Raw genomic sequence first — 17,472 nt, 5'->3', positions numbered from 1 at the left:
TCAAGGTACAAAACTAAAACACTCAAAATGGAATTAATTTATAATTAATGTAACCCTCCGCCAGTAAAGACAGAGACCATATCACATAATAACCAAAACCCACAGGCACCCAACAAAGTTTCCTATATAACACTTAGGTGGTATATAAATAAACCAAAGTTACCGTTTTATTAATGATCTTTCACAAAAGATCACATTTCTAACTGGTTCAATTCATAATGGAGCCTTATTCCACATTAGAAAATGACCTGCTTTAAGTTTCCCTTAAATTAGAAAGTGAATTATAGAATCTGATTTGAACAAAACGTATTTCAACTCTGCTGAATGTTAAGAATTAACTTTAGTGAATAAAATATCTAATGCTTACGTTTAAAAGTCCTAAATCATACCCAACCCAATTTATTAAATGTACGATCACCAATATTTTCTTTGGCTTCTTGAACATATTCACCCCCGTGCACTCTTCCCCTTCCGCTCAGCATCTACGCACTTAAAACCCCCTGTAAGCTCAACTCTCGTATTTCTCAGAAAGGCCGTTAATGTTCATGATGCCCCTTTTGCCTTACATGAGCAGGTGCTCAACATTTATTGAATGAGTGTCTGCCAATCCAATGGATGCACTTTCAAAAATTCCTCCTTACACTCACCCTGTGATAAATTATATTTAGATAGAACTTTTTAGATTATGCCCTGCTTTCATGCACATTACCTAATGTAATTCTCATAGTATATATTTTTATCTTTCATTGCATTCTTAGAAGTTTTCCAATATCTTAAATTTATTTAAATGATTCACTTTCCTAATTCATTGCCAGGAGAGTCTCATCATGTCTTTTATGTTACTGTATATACAATACATGCACAGAAAGTGCCTTCTTCCATCAAAGAATCATGAACAGGAAATAAGCTAATGTCATATAAAAGCACACACACACACACACATACACAAAACCAGATTTTCACATCTTTAAAAACATGCTTTCTGGAATATAGATCATATGATCACTAAATACCAGTAAACGCAAAAGTCCATATGATACCACCAATTTGCAACATATTACAGTTTTAAAGCTTACAAAATATGTGTATATGGCTTAAAATCAAATCAAAATAAAACCAAAACACTCTCAAAAGCAGATGAAACGTGTTTACCTCACTGACTCGTCTATCAGCCTTCAGTCTTATTACTCTTTCCTCCTTTAACTGCTTTAGGCACTCCTCCAGGGTTTCCTAAGCAAACAGAGTCAATATTATAACTAATTCATAGTATAATAACCAAAAGCCTTTCCAGCTATTGGTCTCATCAGGATTTATGGGCAGAGCCAGAAGTGAACTCAGATTTTAGTCTGCTACTGGTCATATCATACCATGCCAGTGAAATGAATGATCAAAATCTATCAAATTTGCAAAGATTTATTTAAATTCCACTCTTTCCAACATAAATTTGTGGCAGGCCACCATAAAAGGCATATGCATATAACATAGTAAGTCAGAAATAAGAAGTTACGACCAAGAAAGAAAAATTCTATTTTTATTTGTGGGTCTCTTTATAGCAGGAAGTCCTATTAACGAACCTGCTTAGCATACCTGAATTGCATAATTGCAGATTCAAAAGCATGTTTTAAAAAAGTAATCACTGGGGCTTTCCTGGTGGCACAGTGGTTCGGAATCTGCCTGCCAATGCAGGGGACACGGGTTCGAGCCCTGGTCTGGGAGGATCCCACATGCCACGGAGCAACTAAGCCCGTGTGCCACAACTACTGAGCCTGCGTGTCTGGAACCTGTGCTCCACAACAAGAGAGGCCGCGATAGTGCGAGGCCCGCGCACCGTGATGAAGAGTGGCCCCCGCTTGCTGCAACTAGAGAAAGCCCTAGTACAGAAACGAAGACCCAACACAGCCATAAATAAATAAATAAATAAATAAATAAATAAAAATAAATTGCCCCCCCCAAAAAAACTTTAAAAAAATAATAAAATAAAAAATAATAAAAAAGTAATCACTTTTAAAGCAATTTACAGTCAAGCACTGTTCCTGGAGTTCCCTGGGTATTAAATAATCGAATCATCAAAACCCTAAGAGGGGGCTTCCCTACTGGCACAGTGGTTAAGAATCCGCTTGCCAGTGCAGGGGACACGGGTTCGAGCCCTAGTCCAGGAAGAACCCACATGCCTCAGAACAACTAAGCCTGTGCGTCACGACTACTGAGCCTACGCTCTAGAACCCACGTGCCACAACTACTGAGCCCGCGTGCCACAACTACTGAAGCCTGCGCGCCTAGAGCCCGTGCTCTGCAAAAAGAGAAACCACCGCAATGAGAAGCCCGCACACCACTACGAAGTGTAGCCGCCGCTCGACGCAAGCAGAGAAAGCCCGTGAGCAATATCAAACACCCAGCGCAGCCAAAAATAGATAAATAAAATAAATTTATTAAAAAAATCGTACGAGGAAAGAACGATCACTAACTCCATGTTATTTTACAGATGAGGGAAACAGAGGCAGAGAAGTAGAGTAAGTAGAGCAGCACAGCCAAGGTCACACCACTAAGTAGCAGAGCCACACTGTGGACTCAGGAAGCTGGCTGCCATTCCTGCTCACGGAGGTGGTAGTCTTCCCTTCACCAAGGTCACTGAAATAAAATGAACACTGATAAACTATCTTAGGAGTTTTAGGAACTAAGACACTTCGGTCCTTGAAGTGGGGACACTGCTTGCAATAGGCAGAATTCTGACAGAGCCCCCAAGATGACCACTTACTGAAGTACACAAACCTTCCACTTATCCAATCAAACTCTAAATGTAGGTGCTGTAGTGAAGGGATTTTGCACATGGAATTAAGGTTCAAAATCAGTTGATCTTTTAAGATAGGGAGATTATTTTAGGTGGATGTGGCCTACTCAGGCACCCCATGAAAAGGACCTGAACTCTTCCTGAATTGAAGTACAAAAGGGACAAAAGGGAGGCTCTCCATTGCTGGCTCTGAAGAAGTCCAATGCTGCGGCAGAGAAGGCAAGCGAGAGGCCTCTAGGAGCTGAAACTCTCCCCCGACTGACAGCCAGCAAGGAAATGGGGACCTCTGTCCTGCAACTCCAGAATCTGAATTATGCCAACAAGCCGGAAGAAGCCTGTAGGCATTCTTTCCCAGAGCCTCTGGACGCTAACACAGCCAGACTGACATCTTGATTTCAGCTCTGTGGCCCACACAAACTATGGTGAACATCCAATGTTTGGGGCTCAATATCTTACACTTAAATTTCACGTGCTTTAACACTCTCAGGAGGGAACCCACATGTTCCCGTGTATATCTGAGCAGGAAGCCCAGTCACGCTGTGCCTGGACTTCTGACCTACAGAACTCTGAGCTAGTCAAACAGGTATTGTTTTCAGTCAGTAAGAGTGTAGTAAAAGAATTAATATTCTACTCAACCTCCAGGTTCGTGAACAAAATAAATGATTGTCATTGTTTTAGGCCACTGTTTTGGGCTGGTTTCTTATGCAGTGATAAACAATCATAATACCTATACTTATGAAAACAGTAAGGTATATTTATACATGTTAACTGCTTTGAACAAAAAGAGTGAGGAACTCTATTACCTGCCATCATTGGGAGAGGAGCTGGTATCACTTTCTGGAGAGTAGCTTTTGGTACCTAACAACAATCCTACATCAGGAGTTTACCCTAAGGAAATCAAAGATGTGGGCAAAGATTTATCTACCAACATGATGTCATAAGATTGGTTATAACCAAACCCTAGAAGAAAGCTAAGAGCCTCTGAATTGGGACTGGTTTAAATAAAAACAGCTCATCGTCTGAAGGAATGCGTTATGAAGCCACTAAGAATGACAAGAGGTCTCAACCAGAGTTCATGAATGGGCTTCAGGAGTGCTACATTCAAAATATATCTGTGCGTTTTTCCTGGGAGATGATGCATAAGCTTAATCAAATTCTCTGATGTAGAAGAGTAGTTAGTGACATGGCAAAATATTTCGGATACTTTTTTAAGACAAAAGAGCAGATTAGGTGTGTGTACATGCAGAGGTGCCTTTTATTTCCTTCAAGAAGTTGTTCATTGTTTTCAAACATTTGCTCAATGAACATATATTTTTATATTCAGAACATGTTTAAAAAATTGAGAGTCTAAGAACTTCAAATTCTTTAATGTTTCATTACCAAACCCAGTCAAGTTTTCAATGAGGAAAAAGGGAAAAAAATTGCAAAATTCCTCTACTTTTAATATAATGGTTTAATCAATCTTCTAAAACTGATTTCAAAGAAATTCTAAACAAATAAACAAAAAAACAAAAAACCCTCAGCACGGTCAGAGGAAGGTAGACTAAAATTCCTGACTGGTTCTAAATAGCACATCAAAGTGCAATTACATGCAACAGTTTCTCCCTCTAATGGAGGGAATTAGAACACAGTGTTCAATTTTTGTGAAAAAGTGTACCCTCCTCCTACAAAGTATTCAGAATTCATGTCCCTTACATGGAAATATGGAACCAAAAAAGTTAGAAAGTAAAATTGCTTGATATTCTATTACTTAAATAAGACTAATGATAAGGCTTTGGAATAATTTTCCTTCCTGCCATCTGCTCTCCATTCCACCCTTCTGTACACCGGCTAGGGTGATTTTTCTGGGACAAAGCTCCCATCATATTGGATATCAAATTTTATGTTCAACTTTTCTCCATTTAACATTGAAATCAATCATTTCTCCTATAATCAGGGGATTCATAACCTTGATTTTTTTGTGTGGGCTACAAAATATTCCACTGAGTGGGTTTACTGGTTAACCATTTTACACATTTAAATTCTTTCCAACTTTTCAGTATTATCAGACAAAATAACCGTTTTTATGCATGAAGGCTTTTTTCCATATTGAGAATAACATTCTTACAATAAATCCATAAAAATGAGTTTGAGATCAAAGCAAATGAACATTTTTAAGGCTCTGAGGTACCTATCTCCAGACTTCTTTCCAAACGATTTCTGAGATTTTACACTGCCATCAGCGATGTATCACTTGGTATATAACCTCTACTATAACTGTTGGCTTACTTCCTCACTGAGAGTGCAAGTTATTTGAAGATAGGGGGTGTATTTTATTAAGGTTTATCCCCAGCACCTGTGCCTAGCACAACGTACACGGTCAATAAATAATTGCTTAATAAGGAGAATCCCTGCCACACACATACATATAAGATGTACGTGTGTGAAAGACAGACTGTGTGTTTTTCTCTAACTGGATAGATGAAAACTTGTCATCTTCTTTAATGTGCAATTTTTTTGCTTATAATTAGTCATTAAATTTCTCTTTTCGATTATATTGTAAATATTCAGATTCTCTGAGGCAAATGGGCCTGGCACTACCCATTAGCTACATAACCTTGGACAAGTTGTATAACTCTAGGCCTCAACTTCCTCATCTATAAAATGGAGATAAGCTCCCATATTACAGAGCTCTTGTGAGAATTACATGAGTTAAAACACATATAAAATTAGAAGAGTGCTTGGTACATAGAATATGTGCAATTAATGCTGAATGAATGAACATGCGAATGCAAACAGTAGTGAAGGACTTAAAATGAAACGGTCTCATCCCACTCCCACATCCAGCACTCAAGAATCGACCGATTCTTTACGCAGTTTTTAATTGTAAAATACGATATGTGTACTGAGAAGTGCACAGAACAAAACTGTCAATGTGACAAAGAAAAAGAGAATACTTACATAAGCACTACTAGAATCTGTCAGCATCGCAAAAACCCCCCATATCCTTTTCTCATCACAAGCTCCTTCCTTCTTCCCGGTTAAACACCAACCTCACTTCTTGACAGTCATTTCCTTTAACCTGCATGCATCCCTAACAAAAGAGTTTAGTTGTGTCAACATCTAACTTTATGTACAGGATCATAGTATATGAAGTCTTTTCTATCTTATTTCTTTCTCTCAACATTGGTTTAAAAAATTCATCCACATTGCTGCCTGTAGCTCTAGTTCATTCAATTTTATTGCTGGAGAGTTTTCCCACTGTACAAATACACATCATTTATTTAATTTTTGACTCTTAATGGACATTTGGTTTGCTTTCAGTTTGTGCTAATGCAAATCATGGACAGGAATCCTGCTGTACCCGTTATTCTGGTGCATTTACACAGGGCGGGGGTGAGGGCTGCTGGCTCACAGGCTATTTATATACCTTCAGGTGATGGAGAGGGCTAAATGCTTTCCAAAGTAGTTGTGTCGATTTATACTCCAGTATAAACAGGGTAGAAGATTCCCATAGTACTTCAGGTCTACAATACCTGATACTACCAGACTTTTTATTTATGTATTTGTCAATCTGATTGACATGTAGTTTCCTTGGTTTTGACTCACTTTTCACTTGTTACTTAATGAAGTCGTACACTTTTCTGTGTTTACTGGCTGTATGGATTTCCTTTTTTATGAGGTTTACGTCAACTATTGTTATTTTTTATTATTTTATTATTATTATTTACTTTTGGCTGTATTGGGTCTTCGTTGCTGCGTGCAGTGCAGGTTTTCTCTAGTTGCGGCGAGCGGGGGCTACTCTTCATTGCGGTGGCTTCTCTTGTTATGAAGCACAGGATCTAGGCGCGCAGGCTTCAGTAGTTGTGGCACATGGGCTCAGTAGTTGTGGTTCACGGGCTCTAGAGCACAGGCTCCGTAGTTCTGGTGCACGGGCTTCGCTGCTCCGTGGCATGTGGGATCTTCCCGGACCAGGGCTCGAACCCGTGTCCCCTGCCTTGGCAGGCAGTTTCTTAACCACTGCACCATCAGGGAGGTCCAACTATTGTTATTTTGAATTCTTCTCCATTTCCAAGTAATACTCTTCCATGACTATTTTCTCACTAAATTGGAGGCATTATCTGTTCACTTTCTAACTTACTAATAAGCGTTTAGTTCCTCTACACTCTTTCCTACGTCCACACTGCTCAGTAAAGTTATGTCATCATGAGTTATTCCACTGCTCATGATCTCTTTCACTTGTAGTGATATACTTAAAAACCTACATTGTTGATCAACTAGAAACTCTCTCAACGTCACGCTTTGTAAAATGAGGACATTCATAGCATCTTCCCTTTTTTCTACCTTCTGTCTACCTTCCAAACCTAGCTGTTATGTTGTCAAAGTTGAAATTTATATTCTGTTCTATGTGCAGTTAAGTCTTCTGTTATTTGAGAGTCAGTACGGAGTAAGGTTTAAGAGAACAGGCAGAGAGCCTAAACTCAAAGCCTCGATCCAACCTTAAATTAGGTACAGCCTGGGCAAGTTCCTTCCCTGTCTTAGCTTCCTGTTCTCAAAAGTGGGAATGATATTAGCACCAACCTCATAAGGCTATTCAGAGGATTAAATGAGTTAATATATGCAAAAACACTTAGAGCCTAATATATACTAAGTACATACTAGTACACAATACATTTCAGTACATACCAAGTTAATACTAATACATACTAAGTATAGTTTACTTTAGTTATTTGTGATTACATGCACGTTGACAATAAAAGCTGCAAACCAAGACAGTATTGCCATTATTACAATGAAATTAATATTGCCCACTGCAGATGTACTGTGTCTCTGTGTATAGACTACACCTCGTTCCATACTGTGCCAGTGTCACTGCCCTTGTGCAGGGTGACCACATACCCCAAGCCGCCTTTGGCTGTTCCAGTTTATACCTGTTGTCCTGATGTTACAGCATTAGAGCGCCTCCTTACACTATTGAAGTGTAAGGAGTTTGGACAAGTTCTGGTTTGGACAACAAATTAGATACGTGGTCATTACCCCTGTGTGTCACTGAAAAGGGGGACATCTATAGTGTCAAGTTGAAGTGGATTCTTCCCTTCCTCACCAATACTAGGTTAAAAATCAACCATAGTTCAGTGTGCTTCAGCTTTATGTCCGTATAGCCTTTTCTCCTCTGGAGTTCAAGTTCCTTCTCCTCTTCCTCTCCCTCCTCCCTTCCAACAGTGCCTAACACCTAGTAAGTACAATATGCCTCAAGGTGTTTCTAAGCTCTCAATCACACAATCAATAGAAGCCTCTCCACTCTAGACTAGCTGCAATCTGCACTGAATCCCCTATTACCTTCCTTCTTGGTTTATTGCCTCATTTTGCTGGATTATGTCTATAAATAGCTTAAGGTGTAGCACAGGAGGTCAATTTTTCAAATTTCTTTGGGTACAAAATATCTTCTTCAGCTTCCACGTATGACTGATAGTTTGGCTGGATACAAACCCCTAGGGTGAAAATTATGTGCCTGAAAAACTTTGGAGGTATCTTTCTAATGCCTTCCAGGATCCATGGTGCTCATGACAAGTATGATAAAGTCAGATTGTAACCTTTTTTTTTAGGTGACCAGTATTTTTCTCTCTGGAATGGATGTATCCTCTCAGTATTTTATTCTATTTTAATTTATTTTTTCAGTATTTTAAAGTTTCACAATGAAGGGTGCCTAGGTATGAGTCTATTCTTGCTCATCTTGCGTAACTATTTTCAATCTGAGGCCTGATGTCTACTTTCAGCTGTGGGGAATTTTGTTGCCCTTTGACAGCTTCCCTCCATTGTTTTTCTGGGTCTGGAGTTTCTAATAGTAACATGTGGGATCTCCCAGATGCAGCCTCTCTAACATATTTCTATCACATTTTCCATTGTGTCTTTCTTTCTTATATACTGAGAAATTTTTTAAATTCCTACTGAATTTATTTCAGCACCCATATTTTCATTTCCAGGAGAACTCTCTTGCTTTCTGACCATTCTCCTTTTCATTAATACCCTAGTCTTCTTTTATAGTTGCTAGCTCTTTCTAAACCTCTCTCAGGATACTAATTAGGGTTTTTTCTTAAATTATTCTGTTCCCTAAATTGTCCCTGGTCCTACTAGGATATGTTTGCACTCTTTCCCCCTCTCTCATGTTGTAAGCTTTACTCAACAGGCAAATGACACTTATTTTCTATTTAAGAATGAGCGCAGGAAGCTCCCTGAAGTCAACGATTGATTGGCTTCTTATGAAGGAAGAAGCGGGCAGTAACTGTAACAGGATCTCCCCCAAACACAATTTTCTAGGGTGTAAAAACTCACACTAGCTGCCCCAGTTCTCGCCAGTTTCACTGTTTTCAAAATGAAATCATCTCATTTCAGGAGGGTGAGGGCGGGGCTGGGAGTCCACTCCTCCAAACACAACCCTTCAATGAGCTCCCCTATCTCAGTCACACTTTTAACTAACTCCACCCTCTCTCCTACATGCGCACCTGAGCATGGGGCTACTTTTTCAGGTGGGGTCAGAATCCTCCTCAGTTGCACGTGGTCCCTGTGCATATTCTAGGTGATGCTTTTCCTCTGTTCTACTGCTTCAGTTTCATACTCTTCCACCTGTCTTCTGTCTTTCAAAACTATGTTGAAATCTCTTGATTGTTGTGGGCATATATACTTAAACACTTTGATACCATCACTGTAGTGTCTTGTCAAAACAGAGAAGAGGACTTCCCTGGTGGCGCAGTGGTTGGGAGTCCGCCTGCCGATGCAGGGGACACGGGTTTGTGTCCCGGTCTGGGAGGATCCCACATGCCGCGGAGCGGCTGGGCCCATGAGCCATGGCCGTTGAGCCTGCGCGTCCGGAGCCTGTGCTCCTCGACGGGAGAGGCCACAACACTGAGAGGCCCACATACCGCAAAAAAAAAAAAAAAAACAAAACAGAGAAGAGCTAAAAGATCTCAGTGCATTCTGAATCTGCTATTCTGTGGTCCCAGTGTTTAAACTTCTTGGACTTCCCCAGTGTCTATTACTGCTTTTACAAATACAATCTTGTGGTCTATTCGTGAAGGAAATGAATACACCACATCTAAAATAACAAGGAATGCAGGTTGGATGCTCTAGGGTCTTGTCATACTCTGCCATTTACTAATAAACCACTTACGTTCTACAAATTGTAGGTGCTCATTTATAAAACGAAAGGGAGTAACTCTACAGGAACTATAGATTTCTCCTACTCTAACATTTCATAATTTTCTAAGTTCTTTTCTTAAAATTTCTCTATATTATCATTAATTTTAATTAAAAAATAAAAATCTAACTTTCTCTTTTGAAAATCAAAGAGTAATTCCCGTAGTCGTACAATAATGGGATAAATAGTTCTGAAACCTGTCAAGTGTCATGTTTCATATGAAGAGAAAATCATACTAAATAATTTTAAAAAATTAAACATGGACTTTGTAGCACAAAAACAAGGTCCCCCACAAATGGTGTTCCTTTATTTACTAGAAATGTTCAGCTCTGCATTAAAGTTGAAATAAAATAAATATATTAATTTTGAGGTGCAAAAATTTCTTATGAAAATCAATTTTTGTTTTCTGTCCATACAAACAAAAGTATGGAATGACATTAGAGGTCAGGTTTATTTGGTAATAGAATGAAGCTTCTTGATATTTTTGATTTTAGGAAAGGAGACTATCAACATCAAAACTTTTTTCAACTTTACTTTTATTTAAAATGAGGCCATATTTTCCTCTTATAAAAAGAGAGTTCAACTAGAACTGTCCATTTTCTCATCTGTAAAACAAGAGCACTGAATCAGCTGACTGTATTCATTCAGAACTCAATTTCCTTATCTTATGATCACTAAGGTTCTCCCTAAATCTAATATACTAAGGTTCTAAGGAAAGGAAAATATATTACTAACAACATGTTTTGATTTTAATTTCTTAGAGTTCAAATGTCCACCATTCACCTTGGTCTAAGCTTAAGGAATCATTCAAGGGGATACAATGCAGATGGCATGAGAAAACAGAACCCTCACACAAGCTGTGCTGTGTTGCAATCAGCCTTCCGTTTGAAAAATAATCTTCTCTATAGCTTTAAAGTGATAACTTTGTACCTGCAATACTTCTTGTTTCAAATGGATTTTCTCTGGCTCCTCCTGAACACGTTCTGAGGAATCATCGACCTCTTCGATTTCTGAGGAGGAAGGACTCCCTACTGTCACCGTCACAGGAAATTCTGATGGACCTGAGTGTCACAGGAAGATAGGAAACCATAGAGTTGTTAAACTAAAGTGCAAAGAAAGAAGACAAGATTGCATAAAAGACAACACAAGCCAGATACCAAATATCCAAATATTAGAGGACATTTAACAAAAGTGATCTGAGGTATCATTATTTATAAATGTCTCTCACTGCTCTTTAGTGTAAAACAGGCAATGACTAAGTAAAAGTACAGTAACTTATTTTTGCTATGTTACTGTACAGACCTCTGTTGTACGTGGTTAGGATTAGTAATGGGAATTGCCCATATTATTTTATTAAGTTTCTTTCACAGAAGCCAAGTGAAGATCCAAGGTAAACATTTTTTCTCAAATCAATTTTATACTGCAAATGAAAAATTTATTCTTCACCATCAGACAAAAACAGTCTGGAAGAAAATGTAGTTTTTCAGAGGAAAATACATCAGTAAAGGGACTGATGAATAATCAGGAAGTCAACATATCTAAGCTGTGAATAATAGACATTAGAATTAAAAAAAATAAATCACATACACATACACAACTAAAACTGACCCATCAAAAATTTCATCTTCTCACCACCCTTAAGCCAAAACTAGGGCAACAATTCTCCCAGCAAGCTTCACTGCCACTGCAATGTTGTTCAATAGGACATTTCCAAACATTTAAAAACTGACCTGGCCACAACCCCATAAAAGTTTACAGATCATAAAGAAGTGTGCTGGGATTATATAACCACGAAGAAGACAAGTCACTAGGACATCATTTTGACAACAAGCAGCAAACCCTGCAGCATAGGAAAACCCTAACAAGAGAACGTGGTGCACACCCCTCTCTCTGGGAATGCAAGGCCAGGACTGACACCCAAGATGCTCTTCTCTCAACCTCAGCAGTGGTCCCTTTCACAGAGCCACTATGCAGTCTCCCAAGACCACTGGGAAGGAGAATCTGATACTGACAGTATTCGCTTGCCACGAGGCCATAAGCGAGGGAATGTGTGTGGCCTTGGTGAGAGAGCAGAGGTTTGGGAGATGTTGCTTTATATTGGCTTTCAGATCAGGAATTTATACATATAGCCCGCAAACAACGTTTCTTGAAAATATGTGAACATTCTTGAGTATGACAGCTCCATGTGAGGGGTCAGAAATGGCAGTCAAGTTCGTTTCACTGGGTAACAGCTGATTTGCGGACTGGAAAACAGGATTCCTTGTTTACAGACATAACCACAAGGCTGCCCGTTATGTGCCAAATCCACACAACTACACAGTTGCATTGGGAGAGCGACCAAACATGTTTTACATGGATTTATTTCAGAGAGGGAAATGCTTCTTGTAAGGCTCTGTCAGTTTAAAAAGCAAGAAGAATGACCATCCACCTTTCCCAATTCAAGCCCTATATATCATAAATATGATAGCTACACACCACCAACTGATTACATACATCACGAGCTTTGATGAATGGAAAGCCCCTAAAAAGATAGCAACAAAACGAAGTTAGATCTTCATGTAAATACATCACCAGTTAAACCCAGTTAATACAACTATTTAGTAGTATGAACAGTATCCATACAGAATTGTGTATAAAAATAAATAAGCTCAAAACAAGGACCTGGAGGGCTCTGCTACGGAGAAAACACAACAGAATTCAGCCTACTGGCTTGCTAATTACTCTCTGAACTGCTGAGAGGCCCCTTCAGCTCCTATGTTCAGGACGGTTGAGATGTCAGCCTCTCTTCTTTAAATGGTGATATTAATCGTTCTCTAATTTACCACCCTGTGTGACGAGGATGGACCTGCAATTAAGTGTCTCAGGAAGAAGACAGGAAACCACAGAGCTGTGAAACTCAAGTGCAAACACTGGGGATTCAACACTATAGTTTATGCAACAGCAATTCACATTACCATTTGCAAAAAAGTAGTCGGTTGTCCAGTGGGGATTAGAAACATCCATTTAACATGAGCAACTGAACAGATATTTTACACAGTAACTACTTCAAGTACTATTTAAAATCAATTCTCTTTGTTTTCTTAAGCAATTGTTAATCCTCAATTTCCTGATTACTACCAAGTAAGTCACCTGAAGATCATCTAGAGCCATCTATTTCACTTAGCAAGCCTAAAGCTATAATTCAACCATTTTATTTACTGTTCTGTGACAAATATTACTATGAACAGCTATCCCCTGGATAAGAAATCAGGTAATGCTAGTTTGACTCACTAAATCTGATTTACTGAGTTAATAAGCCAGTTGATTTAGAAGAGGTCTAATGCATATTTTTCATCCATTCTGCATTAAACTATTTCCCATGCCTAAAATGTCTTTTTTCCCATTCGTACGTATCCAAATTCCTACTTCTGTGCTGTAGGGCTTCGCTCAACTACATCTGCCTTTAATGAAACTTTTCTCACATGCACAATTGGTGATCATTTTAGTCTCCTCAAGACTCCCACGGAGTTACCTCTGTTGTGACACTTGAGAAACAACTTGAAACTCCCAATTACTTTTAATTTTTCTTCCTTAGAAGGCTCATTAGGCAGAAGCCATGTGTGAGTTACCTTTTTTCCCTACACAAAGCACCAGAGACCACCCACATAATACAAGTTCCAAAATAAAGAACTCTAAATGACTGAAAAAGACAGGGAATGCAAACAGGTTACCTGTTGCTTTTTGCACTTTCTGCAGGACACAATGGCCGGAAACCAGACACTCCAGGTGGTAGCGCTTCAGGAGGGTAACATTCTTGACCAGCAGAGTGTTTCCTTCCATTACTTACAGGCTTCTTTGTGGCCAAGACTACGTTTGACAAAGCATGAAAACAAGGAATCAAGATGCACCAAAGGTCTACAGAGCAAATGTCACACGTGCACACGTCGAAAGGAATCAAAAAGGCACTTGACAATGATGCCAAGCCCATTAAAAAGAGGATCGGTTTTGTACAAAGGTTTTACATAAGCCAGCATTTTAAAAAAATATAAGTTCTCTACAGTAACAAGTTATTTTAACTAAAACAAAAGTATTGAGATGTGCAGAAATGCAAAAATAAAAGTTTTAAAAAAATCCCAAAGTATGATACATTGTATGTATCATGTAGAAACACTCAAGTTTCCTGAATCGTAGAACACCTTTGGCATTTCTGAATCTCAAGGACACAGAAACACAGATACACCCATGACTTCTGCCAAACAGAATCTTCAGAAGTAGACCAAAAGTTAAATTTAGGATGAATTTTTCTATGTAAAAACAATACAAGTTATAAGGCTGCAAGTTGCTGGGGGGTAGGTGAGTCAATTTTACCCTCCTATAAGCCTGTCAACCTTCACTGCTCCTTTGATTTCATATAGAAAACACACAAAAAAACAAATGAAACCCACTGGATGAAAGAGTGAAATGTGGAGACTTACCCTATATTTCAGTAGTAAAGAGGCATTTGGTTGCAAAAACTAGACCTACGTGTTAATATTTTACTTAGAACAAGCCATATATTAAAATTCACATTTAAATATTTAATTTGAATTTACTGAAAACAAACATCATAGGTTAAAATGGTTATATTTATCCTTCAAAGCTACTGCATTTTATGTTATTTTATTTATTTATTTTAATAGATCTTGATTGGAGTATAATTGCTTCACAATTCTGTGTTAGTTTCTGTTACACAACAAAGCGAATCAGCCATATGCATACACATGTCCCCATATCCCAACCTCTTGAGCCTCCGTCCCACCCTCCCTATCCCACCCCTCTAGGTCATCGCAAAGCACCAAGCTGATCTCCCTGTGCTATGCTGCTGCTTTCTACTATATTTTAGCAGCATTAGGATGCAGGGTAAAATGGAGTGTATGCGGTAATATAGGACAAATATTTCACAGAGTGTAGCTTATTGATAATCAACACACGATCCTGTGTGATTTACATGCCTCTTAAAAATATATAGGAGCTCAGTTCATTTTGTGCTATTTTATTGTGTTTTAACTTAATTGCCATCAAAAAAAATGTTTGTATGCATATGGTATGTATGTGTATACCCTTCCTTTCCTTTCAGAAACTAATGCAAATACATTTGTATTAAAATTTTTTTAATTACACTTTTCTTGTTAGGAGATTAAAAAATTTCTAATAAAAGTTCCCATCTTTTATTAGGCATACATAAGTACAATATAAATGTGACACAATTCACACCATTATTTCACCCCTATACTCACCTGGATCTAGGTATATACCCAGATACTGATTTGGCTTACTTCTATGTCTCCAAATAACTGAGGCAAACACAAAAAAAAGCCCAAGAAATAAAATTACTCTTAAAAGAGCTCAATGAGTTTGTATACTTCAGTTACATTTCCACTTTGTTTAATCATGCTAACTAAAAAAAAATGTTTAACTGTTCTCATTCCATGATGCCCTATTATTCTGTACTAGTTTTACAGAATTCCTAATATGTTTTACATATACATGTTTTATTTATATAGATTTCCATTTCTAATATCATAGCAAAAGTCAAGGTAGCTATTTTAAGAATGCTTTACATATGATATAAATTTTTAATAATAATATCTAATTAGTGTGATATCACAAATCTTAACTTCTTTGAATGTACTATTTGATTATTAAAATATCACTCTCTTGAAATAACAATTGGCAGACGATCATAAGCTTTTTTTTGACTTCATAAACACTCTTAACAACTTATTTAATACACTGTTGTCCAAGCAAGTTGATGAATAGAGAATCAAAAACATACAACTTTAAGTAGAAAAAAAAAAGCTGTATTTATGAAGATGTTTACAATAGTTTATTTTAGGTTATTTCCAATTTTTCACCAATTTAAAAACTTGACCAACTCAATGAAACCTTGTGAATGCAATGTTAAAAAGTATAACTATGAATTACAGAATTGAAATTTAGTATGAAAAGATAAGAATGGCAAATTATAATGAAGCTATGTGGAACTATGTTTATAGACAGCAGGAAGAGAAAATTAAAATGTAAATATTGCTTGATAGGATAATGGGATTAGAGGTGGTCTCTTAAATTTTTCTTTTTTATGCTAATACAATACCTTTATAAACCCCAAAAATCTTCAAACAACACATTTTTTAAAAATTGTGGTAAACGACACAAAACAGAAAATTTATAATTTTAACCATTTTAAAGTGGACCGTTCAGTGATATGAAGTCAACAAAGTTTTAAAACTTTCAGAGGGCACCTGAATAAAAGATGTGTTGTCCACTGGTGATTTTAATGTATCTGGTATATAACTAAAGTCACCACAAAACTCTTTGTGGGAAATTGGCAGATCATAAACATAAACAATTTATTTTGCTTTTTATTAAACCTTATTGTTTTGCTGTTTCAAAATTCAAATTTACTCACAAGAAAGAGTCAGTTTCATATTAGATTTGGTTTCACAAATGCTGCTCCTGCTATTCATTCTTATCTCCAAAAAAAAAAGACTATTGTGACTAACGATAATATGTTACAGAAAATAAGAAGTTAAAAGGTTTTCAATCTGCATATCTGGGAACCTAAATTAAAGCATCACACAACATTTTCAAAAACAGAAAAGCCATTTGATTTGACTCAAATCTTAGTTTTAAGATGGCAGAAAGTACCTTGATAATTTTCTTTTAAGAAAGAAAGAAAACCAAGCCATTAAAGAGAAATTCTTCCGAGAGAACTGAAACATGTTATATACCTCTGACTTGGCACTCCTTCCATCTGGAGAACTTGTTTGGTAACTGTTTTCATCACAGAATGATCTAAAGTAAAATGAATTGAAATTAGAGTAATTATTTTCCAATGAGTGGCTATTTCCATTTAAAACCAAAAGCCAACTAATTATTGCTTTTCCCAGACATTTAAATATGAAATCTACATTATATAATTATACACTTATTTCCCCCTTTGTGTATTCTAATTTCTTCCTCAGAAACCTAAGATGCCATCTTGCAGACTGCCCACAGTGGCTACTATTTTGGCAGCAGCAAAGGTCAACTTGAAACATTTTGCATCTGAAGTGGCTTTGGATACCTTTGGATACAAAGTACAGTCTGAGCACCGTCCAGACGCTTAGATACCTAAAGAGCATCTAAGATATCAAACCAGGGCATCCAAGATAACAAACCAAGTCCTGATATTCCCTCAAAAGCTGCTCCTCCCATCAGCCCCCTTCTTCTAAGTGATACTACCCAGTTGCACACATAATCATCAACGACTTGTCTCCTTGTTACTATTTCCTTCATACCTCACATCTATCTGCAGGTCTTGAGAGCTACACCCTCAAAACACAACCTGAATTCAACCACTTTTCACTTGCTGCAAACTTCCAACCTAACCTAGGCCATAAACATCTCTTATTTGGAGCACTGTGATAGTCTCCTAACTGGTCTCCCTATTCCTCTTTATTTATTTATTTATTTATTTTGCGGTACACGGGCCTCTCACAGTTGTGGCCTC

General features: G+C 37.7%; 1 protein-coding gene across 2 annotated transcripts; it reads right to left on the bottom strand.

The window, feature by feature from the left end:
• Window positions 1-1,152: 1,152 nt before the first annotated feature.
• LOC308610870 (uncharacterized protein) lies at window positions 1,153-16,734 on the bottom strand. Of its 2 annotated transcripts, XM_081259871.1 has the most exons (6): window positions 16,712-16,734; window positions 15,218-15,274; window positions 13,673-13,808; window positions 10,893-11,023; window positions 5,729-5,861; window positions 1,153-1,230 (listed from the first exon to the last, which is right to left on the bottom strand). In XM_081259871.1, exons 3-5 carry the CDS (start codon window positions 13,779-13,781, stop codon window positions 5,784-5,786), a joined length of 318 nt encoding a protein of 105 aa, XP_081115997.1. In that variant the 5' UTR covers window positions 13,782-13,808; window positions 15,218-15,274; window positions 16,712-16,734; the 3' UTR covers window positions 1,153-1,230; window positions 5,729-5,783. The 2 variants fall into 2 exon arrangements, with proteins under 2 accessions (XP_081115997.1, XP_081115998.1); XM_081259872.1 differs by lacking the exon at window positions 16,712-16,734 and having other exon boundaries at window positions 15,218-15,523.
• Between the last annotated feature and the right edge of the window lie 738 nt (window positions 16,735-17,472).

This window comes from Mesoplodon bidens (genome assembly GCF_964165515.1).
Source record: "Mesoplodon bidens genome assembly, contig: HAP1_SCAFFOLD_451, whole genome shotgun sequence".
NCBI classification, from domain to species: Eukaryota; Metazoa; Chordata; class Mammalia; order Artiodactyla; family Ziphiidae; genus Mesoplodon; species Mesoplodon bidens.
The sequence above is the reverse complement of the archived record's forward strand: the minus strand, read 5'-3'. Positions and strand labels throughout refer to the sequence as shown.